This window comes from Macadamia integrifolia, chromosome 3 (assembly GCF_013358625.1).
Source record: "Macadamia integrifolia cultivar HAES 741 chromosome 3, SCU_Mint_v3, whole genome shotgun sequence".
In the NCBI taxonomy this organism is placed as follows: Eukaryota; Viridiplantae; Streptophyta; class Magnoliopsida; order Proteales; family Proteaceae; genus Macadamia; species Macadamia integrifolia.
In genome coordinates, this window is record NC_056559.1 from 30030539 (window position 1) to 30058474 (window position 27936).

The window sequence follows — 27936 nt, forward strand, 5'->3', positions numbered from 1 at the left end:
ATATTTTACTTTTATGTATTCATCATTTAAACAATTGTTATCCATTAACTTTTCTTTTTTTTTTTAATTTCTCATCAAGTTAATAATAAGTATGGCTCCAGTGTGGGTCTTTCCCACGTAAAAACAAATCACCTTCACCCACATTCAAGGGAGAATTGAGGCATTTGAATGATGTTGAGCTTATCAGGAATAATAATGAGGTATCATCAACTTCATATTTTAAGGAGCTCATAGTAATGACCATTGATGAGTGTACTTTTCTTGCACCAACTATGCAAGAAAGCTCTCTTAACATTAAAAGTGAAAATATTTAATATTAATAAAAAAAAATATGATCAAATGATTATTCCACATGGTAGAAAATGGTGAACTACCAAAAAATGCTGCCTCTAATTATGCCTCAGCTTAGGAACATTTTAATTTTGTTCGATAAAATTTAGAATGCTAAAAGTATATACCAATTTTAATCCGTCACTAAATTTGACATGTGACTTCACTAAAGTTGTCGTATTTATCAAATGGCTTTTTTTTTCGGTAATTTTATCGAATGATTAAAATGACCATATCAACTCAAGTCATACGATTAAGCAATTGCAAAAATAAGTGACAATGTAGGGATGGGGTCCCACAATCTTAATGTGGACTCCAAACATGTCTGCCTCTTTTATCTCTTCCACGCAACTTCTATTGAATAAATAAACAAAGAAAGAACGGTCTCCTCGACAAAGCTTCCTCAGTGTGGATTCTTTTTCCCCAAGAATGAAACAGACGGTGTAGATCTTGAGCTTTGCATCCAGAGTATTCAAAACGAAACATATTTAAAGAATCAAGGAATTAATAGCTACCTTGGATGGTGAACTAAATGTGACGCAGCAATAGGCCAAAGAGATGCATGAGACAACCAGGTCACTCATTTTTTAGGTTGCAGTGGAGCTTCAAACGTAGCCACTCTTAAAGCCCCGTAAAATGAAAAGCAGTATATACTAGTTTCTAAACAGGGGGAAATAACGCAATGGAAGCCATAAAAGAGAGCAGGGGAATCCAAGATGCCAATTTATTCTCAAATTCATTTTCTGTAGTCTGTACAAGGTCCTGCAGTCGTGGTGGCCGTGCTCACGCTAGACAGTGGATGACATGTTCATGCATGCTAGAAATTGAGCTTGATCTTTAACATCAGACAGCATAGAAGATCCATAATTCTAACCTGTTCACAAAAATCAACTAATAATATGAATGTGTCTAGTGGGGGTGTGATACATGAAGGCTTTAAGTATTATACAAGTGACAGCTATGGTTTATTGTTTTAAGAAGAACTATCGCAAGTTATTAAGTCATAACTCACAACCATGGGCAAGCATGTTAACTGAAGGTACGAAAAGCAAAATTGCCAACAAATGTGCTTGCTATAGATTTTATTTCTTTCTAGGGTTGAAGGTTCTGGACTAACAGGATTTACCCCACCCGGAGTAGGACAAATATCAATGCAAGCGTCCTTTCATCTGAAATATCAGTTGTCAACTTTGAGGATGTTGTTTTGTATGTTACTTCTGGTAATGGTCTCTCTCTTGGGATCAATCATCCAATGGCCATCAACAATGAATTTTATCTGCAGTACCAAATAAAAAATCACCATAAATAAAGGCTTATCTGCATTGGCAACAACATGCAGTCACAACAAAAATTTTCACCTGAATTTGAGAAAACCATGAACCTCATACAGGATTTAATCCTATTCACATTCAACAAAGCTAGGAACCAGTGAAAGTGAAGGTTTTGATGGGCAGTCATGAGGTGAACATAAGAGTTCCCAAATGGTAAGCTTTTTAGTGTCAGATTCCAGGTTCCATGTACTGTACTAAATCAGCACTACAATATCTCATTCTGATTCCTCATCTAATATCTGTGTATTCATCACCTGAATTAGACTCCTTAACTAATTATGCTTGTTCGGCTGTGGCCCAAGACCACACATACCGATGTCTGAAAAAGCTTCTTGGTGCTGCTCATATGAGTAACATATAAAGATGAGTGTGTCAACTTAAGTGTGGTATCTGTTACATATTCGGGTGGTCACTGGAATTAGGAAGTGATAACCATGACATCTCATAGGATCAGTGATGGTACACACGTTTTAACAAGAAGCAACTGTTTTCCACAGCATGATGAATGGTCATCCTAGAAACAGCCAATCCAAAAGGAAACGGCAATGGACAAGTCATGGCCTCTGCAGGCAGATACAAGGGACTTATAACATCAATCTGCAAAACTGATGCAGGCTGATAACAAAGCTGCAGGTAATAGGCCTACCCAGTAGTAGTAGTACTAGAAGCAGGAAGATACTGAAACATATGAATGCAAAATTGCTGGACAACAGTTACACAGTAATTTTAAACAGAACTTCAGATGCTTTATGATGAGGCTGTGACAAGGTTGATCGGATGGTACTCTGGAAGTACTATGCTGCCCAGAAAAACATAAAGGGAATAAAGGCAGTGCCAAAACTGAATCAGTTGATTAGAAGTGAATGCTGAAATCTGCGAGCAAATTGAAGACTAATGCACAACTGACCAACATAAATTAGAGAGATGGACTTGATTTCTACAGAGATTAACGGAACAGATAAATACAGAAAATCGAAGGGAAGGATAGGCAAGACTGCCCACAGCAAAAGCCTCTAGGTTTGACCATCAAACTGTAGGGAGAGAACCATTCTCAACCAAAATAATAAAAAGAAAGCCAGCTGTTTCCTGCATGACCAACTTAGGAAGTCCTTGTACCGCCAAACATCTGCCACACGTCCCTGTTCACATGTCAAGTTTCAGCCCAAACAGAATTACCCAAAGTGGCAAAATAAATCTTTCAAAATCCAATAGAAAATTGAAACTTACCAAAAATAATTAAAAAGACAATGGATGGTTAAAAATTACAAAGGAAAAATGCCAATATATGGGAGGGTATATTATTGATTTTGGCATTCAAATCTAACATGTACCCAATCCAAACAGTTTCCCATATATATCCAAAGGTCAGAATTGCCACATCCCCCTTCCAAGTGGCACAAACTAGGTGGACCATTGAGGAAGTAGACAAGCAGAATAAAAGACCAGCTGCCATGGAAAGGGAGACCATTACACTATATTGAAATAAACTGACTACAATCACATTAAAGCCACATTTACTTAAAAGGCCAATTCCTACTCTAAAATTAAATCCCATTCCAACTGACTCCTTAAATTAAATTGCATTTCGACTCAAATTAAACCCATTATAAACAAGACTGAAATTAAACTTGTGAACTATACCAATAAGTATTTATAACCCAAATCAGGTCGTTCTATGACAGCCTGCCACATCAGTAATCATGGGTGGTCCATGTGATAGAGTACCCCAAAAGTCCGCAACCATCTCATTGGTCAAGTTTCAGCCCAGAACAAGGATGGGAGTGCCTAAAAGAGGAGTTGGAAGTGTCAAATTTACAGAAATGCCACTTCATTTCATTACAGTGAGTTGGAAGTGCCACTTTAAACTCACTTTTTTAACCACTAGTGGTGCTTATTTCAGGCAGAAAATTTGACCGTTGACATGAGAGGGGTCAGTGGTTCTCTATCATTTGGACCCAACCATGCCCACCCAAAGTTGGCATGCAAGAAAACATGACAACTGTAATGAAAACTTGCATTTTTCATAGAATAAACCAAAACTTGAACTTCCCAAAATGAATCAAAGTCGAAACTCATAAATAACAATTTTAAAAAAAAATGAAGGTTTTTGAGGTTGGAAACCCACAGACAAAATTGGTGGGTGGAGTGCATATGCTCCGCTACATGGAAGAGTGATGTGACAATTCTGACCATTGGATATCTAGGAAATGGTCTAAAGTGGCCACATGTCAAATTTCAACCTCAAATTCAATTATTTACCCTTCCATCCAATGGCATCTCCTCGTATATGTCCATGCAACCCCTCTAGTCCCATGCATCCTGTTGGTAGGCCTGGATTTCCATGCTTTGTTTACCATGTGGCCAAAGTCCGATTTAGCTGCAACTTCACATGTGAGCAGGGACCTTGAGGTCTATAGAGATGCACTTCTATTCAGGGAAATTTTCACAGGAAAATTTGAAAATTCAAGGAGATGTAGTGTCAGTGTTTCTGAAAGTATGCTTTTGTTAACATTCGCTTAATTTTAAGAACATTTACTAATGCACAGCATTGAAGGTTGATGTTCACACCTCATAAACCCCAGGATATAGCCATAACACTGTTGACCATAGTCTGCATTTCCTGGGAGCATGTTAAGAAAAATGAGTCTAGAATTCTAATAATATTAACATGAAAATGAGTCTAGAATTTCAATAATATTTTTAACCGAAATTGCAAAAAGAAAGGGATGGAGCAAAGAAAAGGCCACAAAAGCTGAATAAAATGTGAGGATGCACAATCCATTTCATGACATGCAAAACTGAACACTAAAACATAAAAGGTGGATGAGTAAAAATAGCGATGAAGTCTCAGATTTACTTGGCATGTAATATATACAATGGCCTGTAGGCAGTCATATGGTAATTTCAAATCTTCATCCCCAAACAGACAACAAATTTAAGAGATGTATCACAAAAAGGTTGCCCACTAATGCTCTCTTCAACATGCTTACATAAGAAATGAATATCTGACTTGCAAGCATATCATAGGATAAGTAGCATGGCAGGTTTAGAAAAACTTATGAATTTATATAACTGTGCCAACAAGGCTGAATCTACTTCTAAATCCAGAACAGGCGGGAGCGCATGAAAGTAATAAATTAAATTTCCCTGCTTGTGAGGAAATACAACGGAAAAAAATTCTGCTTCCCACACGTTTCACCACTTCAGATCTGAATACTAGACGGTCGAATGCAATCTTAATTTTCCCATTGATGTAGATAGACATGCTGCTCTATGCTACAGAAGAAGAAGGCCAACCAATTGAACCACCAGCCCATCAGGCCAGACTTCATCTGATCGAACCAGCCCAGGGCTGGGTCTTAGAATAGGGGCTCATATCCGATCCATTTACAGCCCCAACCCCAAGCTACGCTTAGAGTTTTAAACACAATTGAAGTGAAGTCATCTCATAAGTATATAAACTTAAAAAGAAAAAAACAAGTAGGCTACTTCCTCATGGTAAAGCAGGAAACACATGGGCACAACCAAAATGTCATTTGGATGCAGTTGAATATTCATACAACATAACAGGTCTAACTGAGATAACAGAAACTAAGATCGATGAATAGACAAAAGGAAACGCAACTCTACGAAACATATTTAATAAGTAATGAAATTTCAAAAACCTTGATTCGAGGGAGTTTATGGCACTAGATGAAATATGTAGATCCATTTTAATTCGATGATCCCATCCATTGAAGCTGCCTGCCACCTCCACATTGTCTCCATTCGTCCAGTACTCAACCTGAACCTAGTTAAATCAAATAACTTAACTCCATTTAGTACAATGTTTACTTCCAACACACACACCAAGCCCTGTCAACAAGTTGAATCTTTATCCAAATCTGATCAGATTAGAGTGGATCCAGATATAACTAGATCTAATTATCATGCAATTCAACTAACTCAGATCTGATTTTTCAATCAAACTAAATTCTTGTTTACCACAATCTATATATAACAAAAATAAAGTATAGCTAAACTTTTTTGAAGTATTTTAATTGTCTTATTATGGAATTTGGATCAGCTGTTGATCATCCTATTGCTAACTAATAAAAAACAGCCACATACTCAAATTGATTGGCCACACACACACACAAATACTGCCCCTAAGTTTCTTCCTGATTCTGCCCCTCCCCCTCTCTTTCCTCTCACTTTTCTCTCAGCCAGAGATGGACAGGGAAAATGCTGACACCAAGGCCCCCCTCAGTGTCCCCTCATACTGAAAAAGTCTGCACTTGTAGTATGCTAAAGAAACAATGGAAATCAAGAAGAGAAGAGAGAAAGAGGGAGAAAGAGGAAGCAGAAGAGGTAGCGCAGACAAGAGTTTTTGGAGCTCAGGTCGACCCCCTATATTCACTAACATGAGATAGAAAATAAGATTACAAAATGCCCCTTTACTAACATGTAATATGCATATTTATTTCCATTGTACCCTCACAATATATACTTCTAAAACTCCCCTACAGTTGGAGAATAAATGTCATACATGCCCAGTTTTCACAAGAGAGAGTTGATTCCTTTGGTGCAAACTTCAACTAGTTGATTCCCAATCTTCACAAGGGGGGTGCAAATGTAAACGGAGTCAATTTTTTCCTTGATGAAGTGCCGATCATAGTTGTCATGGCGACGAGGCGAACCAAGGTGGTGGAGGGCTTCCTAAGCGCTTAGGCGACAAGTCCCTTACCCCCCTCTTTAAGGGGAACAACGTGACCAAGTGTTATTTTTTATTTTCCTTCTTTTTTAAAATTATTTAGTATACTACATATACTTGTATCATCAAAAATCAACATTAAGCCATATCAAATCATCAAAAATCAATATTAAGTCATTAAAAATCAACATTTAGAGAAATGCCCTTGTTCTCCAATAAGTTTGATTGGTCAAATGATTTTATTTTTACATGAGAGTTTTTGTATTATGATAGCAAAAATCAGATTTCCAACAAGTCTAAGATTACTTAAATCTGAGTTGTAATGACAAAGTTATGTTCTAGTCAAACTTATTTTAAAGTGCATGAATGTTTTTAAAATCACCTGAATTAAAATAAATTTATGAACATCAAAACAAAAGATTATTTTGCCGGACTTTTGGTTTTTAGCAATATTTAATCATGATAAGATTTATAAAATTTTCAGAATTGAGAAAAACCTCAGCATTTGAAAGTTGGAAATCCAGTTTTTGTTCTTGGACTTGGGGGTTGACTTTTTATCCTTCTGGAATTTGATTTCAAACTATATTTATTGGATTCAAATAAGGAGGTATTTGCTTATTTATGAATAATATTTTAAATAAACATTTACTTAAATGATATTTGGCCTCAATAAGTGCCAAAATATAAGGCGACATGCAGTGCAATAAGGTGACGCCTTGACAACTATGGTGCCAATTCTTAAACTAGCTTCTTTAAAGAGCAACCCAGTGCACAAGGCTCCCGCTATTGTAGGGTCTAGGAAGGGCAGATGTATCCAGCCTTACCCCCCGTTTTGGAAAAGAGGCTATTTTCAAATTTTGAACTTGTGACCAACATGTTGCAATTGTGCAAATTAACCGTTGTGCCACAGGCCCACCCATTCTTGAACTAGTTTCTTTAACCATAGGAATTCACATACTCCATGTGCCATGGCTCTAACAAGGGAGAGAGAGATCAATGTGCCCCTTATCTCTCCCTCATTCATAGAGACGGGTGTAGTATCCTAATGTAGACCTTCTATTGGCAACAGAACCTTCCCAATCAGCATCAATGTACCCCTCAATTTCAAGTGGTCATTTCTAGTGAATAGCAGTCCTTTCCTGGATTGGACTTCAAGTACCTGAGAATACGATACACAATATCTAAATGCTCGCTTTTAGGCATGCATAAACTGACTCACTACCCCCAACAACATAAACAATATCCGGATGAATAAGGGAGAGATAGATCAACCTCCTCACCCGTCTCTGATGATTCCCTACATCAAGTAGAGTGTGTCCACCATCACCTAGTTTATGATTTTGATCAATAGGTTTACAACCTGACATCCCTGTCTCCTTCAAAAGGTCCAACACAAACTTTCTCTTACAAATATTTATCCTTTTTTTTTTTAATCTTGGCACTTCAATTCCCAAGGAGTATTTCAAGGGACCAAGGTCTTTAATCTTAAATTGCTAAGCTAAGTAGGATTTGAGATTCTTTATTTCCTCTCAATAATCCCCAGTTACTACAATATCATCCACATAGACAAATAAAGTTGTGATATTACCACTACCTTGTCAAATGAACAATGTATGATTAGTCTGACTATTGGTGTACCCATAATTTAAAGTATCCCACCATATCGTATTGTATCGACCGATACGTATCAGTATCAATAGCATGCGATATGATACAGGAGAATACATATCTTTTTTTTTTAAACATGTGTACCGCAGTGTATCGCACAGTATACACACTACTGATACAGTGCGATACACTACGATACACATCAATATAGGGGATACGTCTCTTAAAAGACACACATGCCTCATTTTATCAACTCAAAAGTGAAAAACACAAAAACCAGCTTCTGGCCCATAACAGAGACTCTCCAAACTTCCCTTCTTCCTCGTTTTTTTTACCTAGATTCACTAGGGGCCTTCAATATAGAGTGAAAAATGGCTCTTAAGGGTTGTGAGAAACCTCACTTAGGATCATTGTACAAGTTCAAATTGAAGAGTATGGAAGTTTGGGACACGGTCAGGCACCACCACAACTCAGCACTTTAACAGCATTGGCCACTCCAAACCAGTGCATAGAAAAGAGTTTTCTACGAAAGATTGATGCAGATTAATTACCAAAATAAGTTTGTTTTATTAGGAATAAGCCTAGGGTTGGGTTCCATACATGTTGGGCCTTTGATCCCATGTGTTTTGAGTGTATTGAGCCACTTTTATGGGTCTAAAAGATGGGCTCTAAGATTGAGTACGGCATTAATAGTTAGTTTATATTTTTCATTGGTTTCCTTTTCAGTTGGGCTTTGATGGGGTTAATCAGTTTCTCATTTCAGTCATTAGTTAGTTTCTAATTTCATTAATTGTATTTTCCTAGTTTCTATTTTCAGAATTAAAAACTAGAGTAGTTTTTTATTTAGTTTCTTATTTCAGTTTTGGAAACTAAACTTAGTTTCTATTTTGTAAACCCCCTATCATTATTATAAATAAAGGAGAGCTCTCATTGGTAGAGCCATGATTTTAGTTTTGAAGAAAATATGCTGCTGCTACCGCTAGTCTTTGTTGGGGTTGTTCCTTGTGTTTGATCAAGGAGGAAGGGAGTGGTGTTTGATCAATTCGACACTCTGTGGTGTGAAGCCCGAGTGGTCTCTTCAAGTTATATTTTTCTTCTTTCCAAGTTTTATTTTCAAGCATCTGTTACTGTTCAGAATACCAGCATATCAATTTTGGGTCTGGTTTGGTTGTCAAATCCAGTCCTACATTAAGTGGTATCAGAGCATGGCTGAGAACAACACCACCACCCTGGCTTCTCTTATGGAGATGTCACAAAATATGAGGACTGAGATGAAGGCTGAACAGCAAACCTTACGGACTAAATTGAAGGCTAAATTGAATGCCACGTTGTTGACTGTAGAGACCCAACCACAGCAGCCTATCGGTGATTCACACACAACACCCGAAGTGGAAGCTCCATTGAATGTAGCTGCTCAATTGGCTAACAGGAAAGCAAACTCTAATCTAAGACCACCACAGAGGGTTTTTGTAGTGCAACCTACTTTTAAAGAACATGTAAGGGGTTACTTTGAGACTGATCGTCCCACATATCAGAGGTACTCTAGAGATTCACAGAAGGTCAAGCTCGATCTGAAGGAGTTTGATGGAAGACATGACCCCCAACTGTTATATGATTGGGTAGTGGCACTGGATGATTATTTTGATTATTATGATTTACCTGAGGAACAGAAGATGAAACTAGCTCGTGCTAAGCTAGTGGAGGTTGCTTGTGATTGGTGGAGGACCTATGAACATGAACTGGAAGACCGTGGTAGAGAACCTACTAGACGGGAGGAGATGAAACTTGAGCTATCTAACAAATACTTTCCACACAACTTCAAAGCTCGCATACAAGACCAGCTAAATTCCCTTCGTCAAGGGACTATGACTGTTGCAGAGTACATGAACAGGTTTGATACACTTTATTCTCGCATAGGCATAAGGGAGAATGAAAGGCAATTATTATCTCGGTTTCGACTGGGATTGCGAACTGAAATCAACAAGGGAACCGGAGTTATTGATGTGTACTCAGTGAGGGATTGCTTTGACAAGGCCCTACGAGTAGAGGAGCTTATAGCACAGCCAGTTATCAAGCTGGAGAGGTCAAGAAAAAATTTTCAGCCACTAAACCTAGTAGCTCAGCACCTCCAAAGTCCACTTTTCCTCCACGGGCTGATTACAAAGGAAAGGCACCCATGACAGGTAGTAATAAGGTACAGTGCTTCCATTGTCAAGAGGTAGGACATTTTGCTAAGTCTTGCCCACATAAGCAGAGGGTTAATACAGTAGCTGAAATTGAAGAACCCAGTGGGGAAGACGAGTCAGCTCTTTATCCATACCCCTTGGAGGATGATGATGACGATGGTAGGTATGACTATAACCAAGGAGATACTAATGATGATGGCACTTATGGCATTCTTGTGATTAGTAATGTCTTGGTGGCTAAAACCATGGAAGAAGACTCCACTGAAGATTCTACATTGAAGAGAGCTTAGTAGACAAGACTGAAGCGGTGGACAATGATGTAGTGGTCGAAAGCACTCCACAACAAGTCTTTGAGATTCATGATGAGATGGAAGAGTTTGTTCCAATCCTTGACGAGAAGGTTACCAACATTGACGACCCTATGCACATGACATTCACAGTTGGTATTGATTCAGAGGTTGAACATATAGAATTTGTTATACTACCATGGTTCTTTGAAGAGAAAGCTCCACGCCTTGAAGACTACCTTCCAAAAGTCTACAACCAACTAGAATTTTGTTTGGGAATGGTCAAGGCTATTACTAATATGTTGTTTCCCCCTTATCACTGCAAAATTCGAGGACGAATTTTTTCAAGATGGGGAGAGTTGATGCAGATCAATTATCAAAATAAGTTTGTTTTATTAGGAATAAGCCTAGGGTTGGGTTCCATACATGTTGGGCCTTTGATCCCATGTGTTTTGAGTGCATTGGGCCACTTTTATGGGTCTAAAAGAGAGGCTCTAAGATTGAGTACGGGATTACTAGTTAGTTTCTATTTTTCATTGGTTTCCTTTTTAGTTGGGCTTTGATGGGGTTAATTAGTTTCTAATTTCAGTCATTAGTTAGTTTCTAAATTCAGTCAAAAGTTAGCTTCTAATTTCAATAATTGTATTTTCCTAGTTTCTATTTTCAGAATTAGAAACTAGAGGAGTTGTTTTTTATTTAGTTTCCTATTTCAGTTTTGGAAACTAAACTTAGTTTCTATTTTGTAAAGCCCCCATCATTAAATGAGAGTTCTCATTAGTAGAGCCATGATTTTATGAATGAAAAAAGCTATGTTGTTGTTGCTCTTCTGAGTTTGCTTTGTGTGTGATCAAAGTGGTGGTCTTGTGTTTGATCAAGGCTGAAGGAATTGGTGTTTGATCCAATTGACTATTTGCGGCGTGAAGTCCAAGAGGTCTCTTCAACTATTCTTTCTTTCTTTTCAAAGTAATTGCAAGGTTCTTCAAATCAGGTAAGAGATCTGAAACTGTAATTGAATTTTGGTTCTAGAAATCTCCAGATTTCTCCCTCCTGTCCCTACTCTGTTCTGGAAGATCCAACCAGCCAATTTGGGTTTATTAAGAGAGAGGCTCGACATTAATTTGGGACCAATCAGACTAGGGGATTTTGAGTTATGAAGTTTCTCCCTATTCTGGCCGATTGTGTTTGGTTTATTTTTGTTGCCCAGAATTTTGGATTGGTTTGTCCAGATTATTGCTGATTAGTTACTGATTTGATTCTCCATTATTTTAGTATCATTAGTGGGTGATTTATGTCCCTAATCCACTGGTTATTACTCAGTTATAGAATTGCTGAATTGTTGAAATCGATTGAGTTGTTAGCTTCCCTATTGAACTCGATAGCCTGCTGGACTGTTATATACTATTCTGATTTTTTTTGTTATGATGTTGGGGCTGGTTTATGGTTGTTCTTTGGTTTAAAAGTCCCTACAGTTTGGGTCTAGTTTGGTTGTTCAAATCTAGTCCTACATTAAAGATCTTGCTATTTGGCTACTGCTTTGGGTCTTCAATCCAGTACTAAATTAAGATCCCATCACCGGAGCTAATGGGATACAGTATTTGAATTAAATAGGGATTCAAATTCCAATTCCTGAATTCAGAATCTGTCATTTTGGGTCAGATTTGGATATCCTTTAACCGATTTACAACTGCTCCCAGGGAGAAAAAATAGGCACAGAGAGAGGTACAGAAAAAGGAGGGGGAAGAAAAGGAAAGAGAAGAGATAAGTTGATTCTTTGCATGAAAGATTTCTTATGACAAAAGCATGTAAAATACCTCTTTCAGACCCGATAAGCTTTCCTCGGCAGCTTGTAACTCTACATCTTTTGCTGAAATAAGGTTTTGAGCTTTGTTCATCTCTGTTTCTGCCTTAGTCTGCAAAATGGACAAGGCACCCTGAAAACCAAAAGGGAAAACGCATAAATGAAAAGTTAGCTTCGAATTGTTTTCATCATGCTATTAGATGAAATAGTAGCATAATGGACTATTACAACATGTTTAGACATTACCTCATCAGAACCTCAACTTCTATAATTAAATAGTTTTGTTTTCAAGGAATTTAGCCAACCCCATTTAGTAGGGATAAGGCTGAGTTGTTGTTGATGTTCTCAAGGAATCGAGTGCAAAAGCTAAAAATTCCCAAGCAATATTTATGGATTCCGGCCGTCTAGAAGTTTACTACCATTTTGGCATTGGAAACATCTAAGATAATGACAGAAATCCCAAAAATCCATCCCACCTTACATTGGCACTCAGTAAAGAAACCAGATATATCAAAGTTTCAGGCTTTCAGCTTCCTTTCACTCCTTTTTTTTAAATAATCAAGAAAGTTGAACCTTAGAAGGTTCTTTTATAGGTATCACTTATCAAACTCAACCTAGGTCTTGAAACATTTTGACTGGTTTGAAGGTGAATGGGCTCCGTCAAAACCTGGATATCTTCAGTCATCCTGAACTCAAGTTCTCACACCATAAAAGAAAAACTTCTCTTATAAATAGAAAAGGATGGATATGAAAAATGCATTGATTCATGGCCAACTCATAGTTCAACCAGTTCGATGTCCAGGCCAGTCCAAGCCTCAGGTACTGGCAGTTTCTTGTTCCCCATGGTGCTGAAGTTCAAAGAAGAGAACATCTAAATTAAACATGTGCACATCAAATTGGTTGAAACACTAACTGAAATAAGACAGAGAAATGCCTAAAAGTGTCATTGATGGTTAGCCATGTTTCTATAGAAAGTTCAACAAATTCCACATCTTTCCAATAAAAGAATATACACCTCTTTATTGCTTGCCCCCCTCTCTTCTATTTGAAAAGGGTTCCTAGCAAAACGTTGGCTTAGAAGTCGGGATTCTCTCTTTCCGGAGGGAATGGACTTGGGTGGATACGTCATTTGCCGGTTCTACCGTCTCTGATATTATAGGTAAGCTTGCCTTTAGTGCCACCATGAACCAGATTTGGATGGAACGTAATCTCAGGGAATATACCTTCAACTGTCAATCTCTTTGGCAGATTTGGCACTCCATTTCCTTTGATATTAAAGCCAAGATTTCTACTGTTTCCTCTATTTGTATTGATTCTCCAAGGAATAGGCATATTGTTGTTTCGTTGGGCCTTTCAACTTCCTTTCTATAGGCACCCTCCTCTGCTTCCTAAGGGTTTTATCTTGTTTTCTTTCCTAAGGGTTTAGTCTTGTTTTGTGTGATTAGTTGTCTTCCCCCCCCAACTCCTCTTTTAGGGTCTGCTGTCTTCTTCTTCTCTTTGGTAATGAATTATATATATACACTCACACCATAATTTTAGTAAGAGAACCAGGAGTGCAGAGTAGAGATTAAGACCAAGTCCACATTGTCATAGGGGAGAAAAAGCATTTGAACATTAACTACACAAAGAATGTTTCAGAAAAGAAAAAATAACAGAATAAGAATTGTTAAAATACCTGTTCCTTCTCAATCTGTTCTTTCAATTGAGCCAATTCCAACTCCTTCCGATGCTAAGCACACTCATATCATCAAACACAAACTTTAGATCACTAAAAGATATCCTCCTGGGAATAGGCAGAACCAAAAGAGGGCAAACTAGGATATGTAGTAAAATTTTGTACCAGCGATCCTTTCAAGCCGTTGATTTCAACTTCATTTTCACTTTGACATGCCTGAATAAAAATTTTATAAAAAAAATAAAATAAAATAAAATAAAATAATAAACTGATATTAATTTCAAAATCAGCAGCCATCTACTTTATGCACAATCTGTTTTAAGTATAATGATGACCTCAACATCCAAGCCTGTATCTTTCAGCCCTTCAGTTGGCAAAAGGTCACTCCTACAAAAGATTTCAAGCAATAAAAGAAATCAATATAAATAAAATGGGTGCATTCCTAACATGCAATTTAAAAAAAGTAAAATAGGAAAATTATTGAAAGAAATTCCGGCAAATAAAATTTCTATTTTATCGAGAAAATAAATGACATCAGAGGTATTTCAATGCACAAGGCATAGCAGCCCATTGTCTCACTGTAATGTGCAGGAAAACAGGAAACTGAAACCAAGGTTCAGGTCAAAAGAAAATTTATAAGAATAAAGAACAATAGCAGAAATTATTCATGTTTCACTTTCACTCATGCTCTTTTTTCAAAGCAATTATCATCTGCAGTTACCATAGCAGGACTACAATGAATAAAACTGCAAGCATATCAATTATAATTTACTAACAATAATCAAATTGGTTTCAACTTTCAAGAAAGACCAGGAATTTCCAATCAGAACTATAAGCGCAAACTTGCTCCGCTATAGCACTGACCCATGTAGGTCTGTTTCTGCTGTGGGAGGAGTAGCCTGCTTGGATTTCAAGGTGCTTTGATTCGATACTGATGTGACACTACTTCCAGTGTCCTTTTTAGTTGAACTTTCCTCGATTGAAGCAGTTGATTGAACATCCATTTTGTTTTCCATGTTACATGTTTTTCCTTCATCAGTAGTGCTCTTGCTCAAGATGCCGTGTCCCATCTGAGACTCAGTAAGCAGCTCCATATCTTCAACTTCAAAAGCACCAGAAAGAAATTCCAACTGTCATTCCAAAACATATTAAGCCTAACAAACTTATAGCACAAAGAAAAAGGAAGGCATTGCAAAAAATAAATAAATAAAAAATTCCAAGTTTGTAAGCTGGAACTGAACCCGAGACATCATGTTTTCCGTACAAGGTTGTAAGCTGGGAGCCTCGGATGGAACCCAAGATATCATGTTTTCTGTACAAGCCTATTGCACCTGTGGAAATTAACAGTGGGTGTAATGATCTTTCGCTGCATTTCAGAACCATATCTGCTTGATACACTCTAATTACCAGCCAAATGCAATCAGATGTAGAAAGGTCCACCCCAAGCTAATTAAATTTCTTGATGTGATTACGATAATGAGAAAGGAATTTGGACCCAAAACATTAACCACCGCCCATCTCTTTCACTATTATGTGCAAACTGGTAGGTCATCATAAACTCAGAAATGTCAGGCTTTGGCTATTCCAACTGACTCAGCCAATCAAAGGTGTCAACTTGCAATGTTTACTTATATATTTTTTCACTTTTTCCCCAATTGTAGAAGACAAGACCAGCTTGCACAAGAATTTGGCACATATAGAAGTAAAAAGGTATCCTCTATGATAGGAGAAAACGTGATTAAGAAGAATCAATCAAACTACTGCATTTAAGTAATGAGAAAGTAATGATCATGGAAGATAACAAAGAGAGGGAAATAATAGCCAAAATCAGAGACAATGGGAACAATTTGATATGAAATATAAAACTGCAGTGCAACATGTGAAAAGGTATGTTCAAAGACAAGGGACTCAAATTTGTTTTACAAATCTATACAATAGCATCAAGAATTTTGAACCGAATGCAAAATTTAGAAGCAGTACAATCGGGCAAACACTGACTCATTTGGTGGATCATCATTGTACCACAAGCTCAAAGCTACAAAAAATTTATTGTTCCTTTTAAGAGAAAAAAAAAGAGAGTACTATAGGGACCTTCCCTTAAGACTAATACTTATGGAGGAAAAATTTGGTATACTTATAAGAGAATATTAGGGATATGTCAATTCGTCAAACACATTTGTCTGGTACTTCATCCTAAACTTGTACAGTTGTACTTGATATATTACTCACCCATGAGTAAAATTTTTTTCCCTTTCCAGTTTCCAGTCTGGATTAGATCTAGATTCCAGTAGCACATTTTTTTTTCCTGATAGTAAACAACTTGAAAATTAACTCAGGACAATTGGTTTAAAAAATTTTAATAAAATGAACGAGGCCATTTGTAAGAATTGGACAACAGATGGTGGTTTTCTTCTACAAGATGCATTACATCTAACAATATATAGCTCTCCACAAATATTATCAATCAGAAGCCATAAAATATATTTTGGAAACCACGGAAACAACAAGGTGTTCTAAAATATTAGGTATCTAAGATAAATTATTTATAAAATATTGATCATGTGAGGGCCGGAAAATGTATCCCAGATTGACATTAATAATTGTATACAGGGAAATGGTAATGACTACTAAAATGAATACAATATTGTGTATTTACAAACTTACTTTCCATTGTATCCAACTCTCCATTTTGGACAAAGTTTGCTGCCTTTTCCTGTAACAATGATCCTGTTGAAGATTCTCCAGATCCCCAACTTTGTATAGCAGATTTGAGGGCTGGTACATAATTTTCATCTTCATCCTGACCTTCCAAAAGTGGCACACCTTCAGCCAGCTCATTTACTTTTTCATACAGACCTTTTAAAAGTATATATATGGCCATCAGAGAATTCAGGTTGTGGTAAAATTAGATATCAACAAAGTAATAATTGTAAGCAGAAAAAATCCATACCTGTTGATTCAATTTCATATAGATCAGTACCATTCCGATTTTCATATGAACTGACGGCCATATTGGATTCTACATTTGGTGTGTTCATGAGAATTTCTTTAATTAGCTTATACCCTCTCCGTCTGACAATGTTTGCAAGGTCTTGTCTACAAAAATTGTACAAAACAAATCTTGAGAGAAATGCAAGCAATAAAAAGAAAAAAAAAAGTATTTAATGGTAAATAAAAATGACTTGGCTCTCAAGAAATATACACAACAATTCGCAGTTGGATTCCAGTCGAGGGGTGGGTATGTCATGAAATTGCTTTCAGCTACTGCCATAGTACAAGACTTTTCTTCTTTTTGTTGTTGATAAGTAACAAGTTATTGATATTTATAAAAAGATAAAAGTACAATGCAGTAGTAAACCAGGGTATGATATCCCTCTAAGATATGTCGGTTCAGTAGTGATATGGGTATGATGTCCCTTTTAGTAGAAGATTCATCTTTTCTGCTTCATTTTTTAATTGACAGAATGAATTACTCCATGCTTAAATATAGAGAAAGTATCGTGATCCAAATCATATAAAACAAGGAACCTGACCATCTATTTATTAACTGGTGGACATTGCTATAAGTTAACAAGTAAGGTGTAGGAATGACATAAGTGATCAGCCTAACAGAGTTTAATTTACTGAATCCTTACTGAAACTGATTGGTTTGGTAATGGCTGGGATTACAATATCATATGAAAAGAAACTATGACACTCAAATCCATTTCCACCAACACAAATCCATGTTCCCAAAAACTATACATACTTCATTGTTTTTGTTTGAAAGAGAAAAGGAATGAAAATTTGAAATAGAGGTAGAATACAAATCCATTATTGCGTTTCAAAACACTACCACAATTAGAAATCCTTAGTTGTGTTTCACAACCCTACTCTCCCTTGTGATCCTCTCTCTATCCTCTAATTGGCATATGACAGGGGTGTACCAAACTCACTCCATTGCACAGTGCCACGCAAGAAGACACAATGGAGTGGGGATGGGGTGTGTTTTTAGTAATTTAATATGTAATGGGTGTTTCTTTTCAAAACCATGACAGGTTGGGATTGGAGCACGTGTGGTTATTTAGGAGTTTAAGATAGGGTCATAATAGCATCACAAAACCCACCTCAGCCCCAAGCCCCATATTGCCAACCCTATTCATCCATCTACAATTACCTTATTCTTGCATTCTAATCCTATCCCATCAATCTTTCTTTTTTGCCAATTTTCAAATGAACCCTATGATGCTGCTACTCATTGGTTCTCAGTTCAGCAACTGAATCCACTACTTGTTCAATAAAATTCCAGAATCAAATCTATTACAGCCTTGCCAATATTCCTATTACCTATAACCCTAGCCTTCTCTACTCTATCTTCCCACCACCAATCCCTTGTACTTCAGTCTGAGAAAACTTACACCCTAGGCTATCCTACATCATGCTACTTGTGTGGGTCTATCCATCACTGATTAGCAGGATATGTGATGACCTTCTATCTTCCAGTAAAAAGGTTGAAGGAATATTTTATAAATGTCAATTGATGCTATCTTCTTGAGGTTTCGTGAACCAGCAACATGTAAGCAAAAATTAATCAAACAATAATGTGTATTAAGAAAGAATCATCCATTACATAAGAGGCTATTATTTTTCTGTTCCTCTCTGTTAGACTCAAGATTCTGTTACTCATTCCAGCAACTGTTCAATAATACTTCAGCTCCTGCCAAAAAGATTTCACTATTTTTTGCAGTCTATTTCATAACTTATAATTCTGGGAAAAAGTGGTAAATGATATCTCGTTCTAGAGTGTCTGAGAAATCAGAATTGGCAACGGAAGCTCAGCTCCAAACAAACCAACACCTTCTACCTCCAGAAACACGGGGTTAGGACAACTAAAACAACGGCTAGATCTAAATTCCAATACCGCCCTCCGCTCCTCCGTCCGAGCGTCTATTCTCAGCCTCGGGTAGTCATGGTAGTTCAATTACATCAGGAATCAGTTCTAAATTCGAAACCAATACAATCAATCCAGAACACTGAAACTCCCCAAAATCGATCCAAGTTCAAAGAACAACGAGTCAAAATGCACAAGAACTACTACTGTAGAATGTAATTCCTATTCGGTACACGATCTTCTAAAAGAAGATTCTTCAAAGTAAAGCGTAAAAGGTAGTCCAAAGAAACAAGAAAAATATCGCTCGAAGAGAAAAAGGAAGAAGGAAAGAAAACAAAAGTAGAAGCAAAAGGAAGAGTAATCAAATTAACCTTCCATGCTGCGAAAGCTCCTTCACGGATGGCACGTGACCTTGGGGAAGTCCAACCATGGAAATGAACTCCCGAATATCATTGCAGAGTTCTGCATTGCTCTTCACCTTCTTTCTTACCCTGCATCAGCAAAATAAATCGTATCAAGAAAACAAGAATAACTTTGCAGAGGAACAAAGAAGATCGACAGGAATGACAAAAACCTAGGTTTCTTGGCAGAAGAAGCAAAAACAAGTGATTTGTCCGGGAAAGAAGACGGGGATCGACGGGTTTGCAATTCAAGAAGTGGTTCGTGTAATCGGAGCGATTGAAAACGATGAAAAACGTAATGCTTAATGGGAATGTAAGCGGAGAAGCTTGACAGGCAACACGGAGTAGCCATGAAAGCATTGAGGGAGGATTTGCAGCATTGAAGGTTTAAGAAACTTCCCGCAGATATAGGGTTTGTGACTCGAGATTCCTTTTTAAACGGACGAAGCTTTAGACAAAACTCTGCTTTGCTAACAGGGCAGCAAGCTCGTGCCTGTTGAGTTCTTTATAAACTGTCACTGGCTTTCCATTCTGGGAGTTGCGAACTGAAGGCTGAACCGGAATATATGGCTTGGCCAAAAAACCATGAAAAACATATCGGTCCGGTTCATTGGTCGATCCAATTGACCCGGAGTCTTTCATGTGTTCCGGTTCTCGGTTTGAGCGTAAATGACAGGTATCCGGCAAGCCACATCATCATCATATCTGTATGTTATGCTCACCCCACGTCTCTGCCATATCACCAAACTGCTCGAACCGCCCCCCAACACCAGAACGATCAAATTGCTTATTGGTCCGGTTGGATTTTAATTGTTGACAAATTTTAATATTGGTCCAATTTGTTCTAGCCTAATTAGACTGATCCAATGGATAAAAACTGGGAACAATCAATATTTAATTAACTATTGATTACATACTTAGCCATTGAATTATAATTGATGTATATATAAATTCAACAAGAGATCACAGCCTTGTGGCATAGCCTTGCCCAATGCATAGACCAATGAGAGCATGTGCAAGAACATATACATAGATGGATATTTTTATTTCGTAAGGTCGAGTGATAATTTCGAATGTTCATGAGTCTAAGCACATGGGCTACGCGACCAAGTAACATTCTTTCTCTATATTAATTACATATAATGATAACCAATGAGGGATAGAAAGAAAAATCAATAAGGGATCAAAACCAACCGGACCAATAGCTATCAGTTTCAACTTTGATTTTAAAAACTGATTGACTCAGTCTATTTTGGTCGAGACCAATATGTGCTAAGGGCTCAATTAGACTGATCAAAATAGACCAATTGACACTCTTAAAGAAGATCTGATTATCAATTGACCACGTCAGAATCTTTTTTGCATTTTGATTTTACTACTAAATGTTTATGTTTTTTGACAAAAAGTGATAGGTCTTTGGCAAAGTTGTAAAACTTAGGATTTGTCATGGGATCAGTCTCAACCCACATCAATATGGATTGGATGAATCTATCTTTGCATTTTTTTTAGAACAAATTTGGGGTTTCGAATCATTTTATACTGATACTTATAACTTATCCATGGATTAATAAAGATTGGATTGATATCAAAAGTCGGTCTTGATCGATATCAATGCGATCCGAACAATCTTGACTGATTCATTTTATGAAACTCTAAATTCTTTCTTTAAATCATTTCTCATGAATATTTTAGGTTTATGCCACGGTCTCCACTTAAATCGTAGATGTACAGATGAAAAATCGAACCAAATATCGTGCGCCTATCCTCACAATCCTTAATTCACCCTAACCATCTGAGCAACCCTCGAATAGCTAAAGATATTTAAAACATCATATTATGAATAAGTCATAATCAACAGTTATTTCAATATATACTATACAGGAGAGGGATAGGTATGCCGCCGATATCAAGTTTGCTAGCAGATAGCACCAATAGGAACATATGATGGAGTATCATTCAGGAAGGATATGAAGGTCATTTCAGAAAAAGGGAAGAGAGAAATAGACACAATGGGTGCTAGCATACTTGATATCCGCGGCATACCCAACCTTTTCTCTATACTAAATTATGGCTTATGTTCAACACTTTGGACTTGTTATTCTTCTTTGAGTGACTACTGAACCATGTGAAACCCAACTTTTCCCTTTCCAACAGGAATAGTTGTTGTGGGGTTGACTAGAAGTCTAGAACTAAACTATTTCAGTCAAAGAATTTTATAATATAAAGAGATCAAAGAGTAGAGCCGATGGAGTAGGATAACCAGCCAACGGGATGCACGGAGCACCATTCATCGATAAGGGATAAAGAGAGTGAACGGATCATGTTCACGTACGAGAATGTTTTGGTACACTCCTGATTCATAGATATAGAATATATTAAACGAAGAGAGAGAAAATTGATTCTATATCCACAAATCAGGACCGTTCTCATACATTATCGCATGTGAATTGGATCCGCTCTCACAGAGAGATAGATATAAAATGAGAGAGAACTAATATAGATAACACTGTTAATTTCCTCATAAAGACTTTTTATCTATTATTAAATTACGAATAAGTCGTAATCAAATAATGATCCCCGGTTTTAACCCAAAATATACTAGGACCATGGCTTCACCTTCTTATTTTATTGATAAATTTTAAGATATTTCAACCTAGGCTAGGCATTACCTTGTGATAATAATAAATTTATAGTGTTGTTCAATCACTTCCTCATAATGTAAAATGAAAGACAAATTAACTAAATTTATTAGATTTTGATATGAGAGTCAATTTCTTGGCATATTATATCATATAATATTGTACCAAATAAATATCTCATACAACATAAATTATAATTGATATGTGATACTTAACTTCAATTTATGTATTAGTCACAAATTTTTATTTTGATGGGCACTTAATTAATTAAATTACTTAGTATAATTAGTAACTTTAATTAATAATATGTTTATACTTACACACCTATGAAATAACTTTCATCCTCTCTTACAAAATTCAAATATAAGTTTTCTGACAGCAAAACCAACTCCTACTATTTCATCCCAAATTACAAAATGGTTCTACTCTCAACTATCTTTTCCTAGTAGACCATATGACAAAATTAAAAAATTTTAAAGTAAGAGGTCTATAAGTCTTAATGAATAACATTAACCACACATTGACCTTGCTCATATAAGTTAGAGATCACACTTTACAATGTTAGCAACTGACTTTACACTTTATATAAACTTTTTTATATAAATATTACATTTATGGAGATGGATTGCACGATTAATAATCATACCAATGCTAAAGGGATGGTGGTTTTTGTATCTGCCACATGGCCATTAACATGGCATTCCAAAAACAAAAAAAGATACATAATTTGGCTATGAATATCCTCTCAAATTTAAAAAAAAGAATTACAGAAAATTCTATTATCTTACTGGAAAAATTAGAAGGAAACTAGTTTCTTAAATTAAAATCTCTATAAAAGATAATTTTATTTTATTTTTATAAATAATATAAATATTTCATTTATGGAGATGGATAGCACAATTAATAATCGCATCAATATTGGAAGGATGGCTTATGTATCTGTCACATGGCCATTAGGGTGGCATTTAAAAAAAAAAAAAATTGACACGTATTGTAGCCTTCAATATTTTCTAACAATCCTGATACAAAAAAAAAATTACAGCAAATTCCATTCTCTTATATTCTTTGTCAACTTCCAATTTAGAGGCACCTCACCACGTGGCAAAAGTCAGTCTTTCATTTTTATTTGTTTTGACTTAGAAAATTAATCTCAACCCTTGACATATAAGGGGAAATTCACCTCCCATCAAGAAAGAAGGGAACTAGTCATATATTTGTATATAAGTTTTGTTTTTATATTCCAAGAATTTGTTTTTAATGAAATCAAAGCTTTATTACCTTAATGATCTTTATATTTATATAATAATAATAATTATCGCTTTTAAGCTTACAATAAATACTTTATTCGAAAATGGTTATTTTTTGTATTTTTCCATTTGTATCTTTCTCATACACGACAACGATGCACGTTTAAAGAAACCACCAAACAATAGAAATGTAGTCCTCCATGGATGCCAAGTGTATCAATGATCTATATATCACTATTATTCTTAAACCAAAATGTGTTTACATACTTCCTAACATATATTTGTTTCAGATATATTGTTTTACATAAATGCACTTTGAAGCTAGCTACAAAATGGTTGATTGATTAAGTAATCAATTCTTTTTTTCTTTTTTTTCCTTCCCTTTGATTATTCAAGAATTACAAAAGCATATCCATTTTCCCCAATTCATTTGTGAAGATAATTCTAGAGGGATTTAGCTATGTGGCGAAAGTAAAATTTTTTTATCTCCATTTATTTAACCTACAAAATTATTATCTAAAATTTATTAAAAAAAGAAGGAAAACAATCAAGCCATGGATGATTTTGCATCTTTGGAACAAAATCGAAACTCAATGACTTGCATTTAAATATCGCTATAATGTTGTTTCCTTCTATGCAAAGGAACAGAAATCACAAAACTAGATTGGGAAATACTTTGGTTGGATTTTTAATAAACTGTTTTCTTAACTTAATGTATCTTGTTTTTATAATGTTAGAAGTCTACCCATGAATATAGGTGGAGCCTTCTAAGGATTTCTAAATTTAATTCAACTTTTTCGTTTGGAGATTCAATAATATATAGGTGTACTTTAGTTCAAATGACGGCAAGAAATGTCAATCTTAACAATAAAAAGTGATACACATTGAATTTGAAGCCATATGTGTGAAATAGAGATTACAAGAATCACAAAAATTACCTTAGCCTAATAGTGATAACTTGGGCTTGAATAGCCGGTGTCCAAGGCAGGAGATTGTAGGATCGAATTTTGTCATATGCATTGTGTGAGTAGGTGGGTGTGTGTAGGAGTAGGTGGCCATTGGCCCTACTAGTGCCAGTAAGCTGACCATTGGAGCGGTGCTCAATAGGATAGTAGATAAATAAAATATATATATAAAAAAAAAAAAGGAGATTACAAGACTCGGAGTTAGAATTTTTCTTTTATACAAAAAAAAAAAATTATAGACTTTGATATTAGACCAATGTTGGGATTTTTTTTTTTTTTGGTAAAACAATATAGGGACTAGGAGTACCACAAGTGCCAGCAAGATGATCTCCATATTTGCCGCATGGCCTTTTAGGTGGCATGCAAAAACACAGGATGGAGATTTATGCCTTTCTGGTTTTTTAGGAACAAAACTTTTATTTATGAACAAGGATGTAAAATCTCACAAAAGTCGGAGTATAAAAGTGAGGAAATACAAAAAATTGGAAAAAGATCTTCCTTTATTCATGTGGGCAAGGGATAGTAAATAGTTATTTTATTCATTTTTTATTTTCAAAGGTGAGTTACAGATATATCTTGTTACACTAATCATTAGAGAATCATGATTTTGTTAAATGAGATACATGACACATTTTAACATTAGAAATATGCCTTAAAGGTTTAGAACATTTGCAAGATATCAAATATAGAAATTCCGTAATATCAAGTATTACCTTTATCGTGATTAATTATGCCCAACTTTATTAGTTCCTGCTTATTCAAAGGCTATCACTACATTGTAAAAAGGAAGAGGGAAGAGGGGAGAGGGGAGAGGGGAGAGGGCGAGATAAAATGAGGCTCAGTGGATTAGACTAGAATTCTTTCACCATTCGCTATCATTAGCCTTGGATGGATGCCATTAAACAATGATGGGTATTTCATCTTTAACCAATAGAGGAGCCTAGGAATAATAATGATCATAGATTCGTGTTTGTTCTGCCCTTTTCCTTTATTGATTGTTTTTCAATGTTTAGTTCCATGAATAATATATTAAAGGAAATGATATCATGTCCTAGTCCTGTGTAAAGCGATGTAAGTGAGCAAACAATTCCTTTATTCCAATTACATCATATGCTTGAAGTTTATGGATAAATAAATAAAAATAAAAAAATAAAACATGCTTGTAGTTTGCATTTGTGATTGTGCCAATTTTTCCTTGACGAAGTGTTTTGATTTTTAAATTAAGGATGCTTTATTTGATTAGATGTAAACTTAAAGTTAAATGTCTAAAATTATAGCTAAAATGGTAGTATCTAAATAGCTGTTGAAAAACGAATACATGTTTCTCTTTTATCATATTTTTCTACTATAATCTTACTAATTGGTTAAAATTGTTTCAAGTTAATTAATTGCTAGATTTATTTTCAATTTAATTTATAAGAGAAGTTCTTGTTTCAGTTTTAACTTTCCATTACTATTATAATATTTTCTACCCAACCAATTAATGAAGTTGAGAGAATTTAGTCACAACATCTTATTTTTTTACCACATAGTTTAGTTGCTACTTAAATTAAATTTGTAAACAGATATTTTGTATTTCTACAAATAAAAAACACACTTTATATCATTATCAGTAATTTGAAATATTTTCAGTGTATACATAATAAAATAAAATTCTATAAGAAAAACAAATATTAGAAATTAGTTGAAAAGTATGCTAATGATGAAAAACAAAAATGGTTGTAGTGTTATGAAAGGCTTAATCGTGAGCGGATGTAGGTGGTTATGTATTTAGTCTGATTTATTATTTAGATATCTAAAACATAATTAAATCAATATGTGATGAATCCTACAAACATGGATTTGTCTTTAAATTCATTTTAATATCCAAAGAATGGAGCATAAATACAAGGTCCCTACAAATTACAAAAATTATATAATAAAGAAAAAGTCTTATTTTTTGATTATACATTATAGATTATACAAAGATGTATTTTCCCTGAAAGATCTCCGTATTCGACCAATTAACAATTGGATGGTGAATAAAGGTTGGGTATTTATCAGATTGAATACATGTATTCATGTTTGTGATAACAAATCAAAATACGGGTTGAATATGGAATATATTTCAGTTATTTAATAGCCATATAAAAGTAATAATCTAATATGGAAAGTCCATTGGATGGAATAATAGGGAGGAAAAAATCAATAAACTATCATAATTCATACATCAAGTTAACTTGGACCAGCAAATTTGGCATATAATTTATTAAGAGAGTGATTTTTTTCTTCTTTTGTCAAATGAGATGATGGACCATCAAATTTAACATATGACTCATCAAGAGAGTGACTTTTCCCCCTTAAGGTGTGTGAAAGAGTGACATACCATTACAACAAATAAAATAAGTAAATAAATAAATTTGTGACGTATCTAATAATTGGGAAAATGGAAGCAAGATGAGATAGATTCAGGTTAACTAGGTTCCATTAGGGTTCCAAACTACCATTTCTTCTCAAGTCACCATTATACTCTCATTTCGTATCAACGAATTCCAAATTACTTTTTCCTCTTAGCAATCTAATGATATCGATGCTCATTATGAAAGAAGGGTATGTCTAAATGTAATCGACCCGGCTACAAAACCCTTGTAACCTAAATTACTGTGTCCCCATTATTTTGTCATTTTGTGATTGCTTTTAAGGTCAAACAAGTAAATTACTATGTTCCCATTATTTTGTCATTTTGTGATTGCTTTTAAGGTTAAAAAAGTAAATTCAACCTCAACTTTTTAGATCGTTACTTTGATTTAAACGGTAAAACGAATGATAATTTTGAGAATGAATACACTCTTCCCAAATAACCGGAACAACCCCTCGCCCCAATTAATCATCTTCCTCCTCGCAAGTCTTTCTGTTACCTTGACTGGATTTTATGGCATAAAGTTCGGCGAGATCATCTCCAGTGAGTCAGGTAAAGACTCTCTTTCTTCTAGGCGTGTCCAATGTTTTTCTGGGTTTCAGGGTTTAAAACTTCTGGTGAAATTCATTTTTGTTTTTTGAAGTTTAGAAAATAAAACCTCTTTCCGTAAATTAATGTATCAATTATATTGCAATAATTTCTATTGTTGTGCATTAGAGATGAAGTCGATAAGATAGTTCTAATCATCTCTCTCTCTCTCTCTCTCTCTCTCTCTCTCTTCAAAGAAATCAATTGTATTAAACATGCTAGTATTTTCAAGAAAAGAAAAATCCAAGAAGATGACAAATGGCAATATTGTAGGCTTTTTTTTTTTTTGTAAAGTAATATCGTAGGCTTGGTACTACTATAATAATGACATGTGAAATTTTGTAATTATAATATATTTTATAGGTTGATTCTAAGGGTTTTGGGATTGATTATGATCAATTCCAATTTGATTTGGATTTGGATTGATCTTGGCAGCTATTGATTTGATATCTGATTCCGTGTTTAAAATCGATTATAAGGTTTATAGGACTAGATCGTGGGTTTGAAGATTTGAGAGATTCTAGGGTTTTTTTGGGTCCGATTTTGATTCGATTTGGATCAAAATTTATAAGAATCAGTTTCAAGGATGTAGGAGATGGTATCGGTATTGGTATCGATCTCTGTCGATGTCGATTCAATACCAATCCTGATCTGATGGGATCGGTGGGTATCGACCTATTTTACCCCTGATTTTTATAAAATGTACTACTTTTTACCTATTTTACCCCTAAAACGATATGGATAAAGGATCGGTCTCAACTGATACGACCGATCCCAGATCAATACTTGAAACCATGATCAATTCAATCTCAAATTCCAAGTTTAAAATCCCTAGTTGATTTGGCTAGTTCGGATCAACCCCAATTTCGATTATTATAGAATGACATATCTAGGATTTTGGGGATTGGGTTGTTGGTTTT

General features: G+C 35.4%; 1 protein-coding gene across 9 annotated transcripts; it reads right to left on the reverse strand.

The window, feature by feature from the left end:
* Window positions 1-542: 542 nt before the first annotated feature.
* Window positions 543-19668, reverse strand: LOC122073265 (protein PTST homolog 3, chloroplastic). 9 transcript variants are annotated; one of them, XR_006138716.1, is made up of 14 exons: window positions 19353-19668; window positions 19150-19269; window positions 16859-17004; window positions 16573-16764; window positions 15150-15239; window positions 14773-15010; window positions 14244-14295; window positions 14074-14124; window positions 13909-13962; window positions 12247-12366; window positions 5327-5451; window positions 4230-4281; window positions 1457-1606; window positions 543-1204 (listed from the first exon to the last, which is right to left on the reverse strand). XR_006138716.1 is itself a non-coding variant. In XM_042637818.1 (13 exons), the coding sequence occupies exons 1-13, from the start codon at window positions 19529-19531 to the stop codon at window positions 1508-1510; spliced, it is 1518 nt and encodes a 505-aa protein (XP_042493752.1). In that variant the 5' UTR covers window positions 19532-19668; the 3' UTR covers window positions 1385-1507. The 9 variants fall into 9 exon arrangements, 6 of the variants coding, with proteins under 6 accessions (XP_042493752.1, XP_042493755.1, XP_042493753.1 ...); XR_006138717.1 differs by having other exon boundaries at window positions 1448-1606; XR_006138718.1 differs by lacking the exon at window positions 543-1204 and adding an exon at window positions 3921-4038 and having other exon boundaries at window positions 1385-1606.
* Window positions 19669-27936: the final 8268 nt, after the last annotated feature.

Coding starts and splice junctions, on each gene's coding strand:
- LOC122073265 (XM_042637816.1), bottom strand. CDS start 19,531: ATGGCTACTCCGTGTTGCCTGTCAAGCTTCTCCGCTTACATTCCCATT. Junction 17,005..19,149: donor GAGCTTTCGCAGCATGGAAG/GTTAATTTGATT, acceptor CAATTTTTGTAG/ACAAGACCTTGCAAACATTG. Junction 13,963..14,073: donor ACGGCTTGAAAGGATCGCTG/GTACAAAATTTT, acceptor GAGTGTGCTTAG/CATCGGAAGGAGTTGGAATT.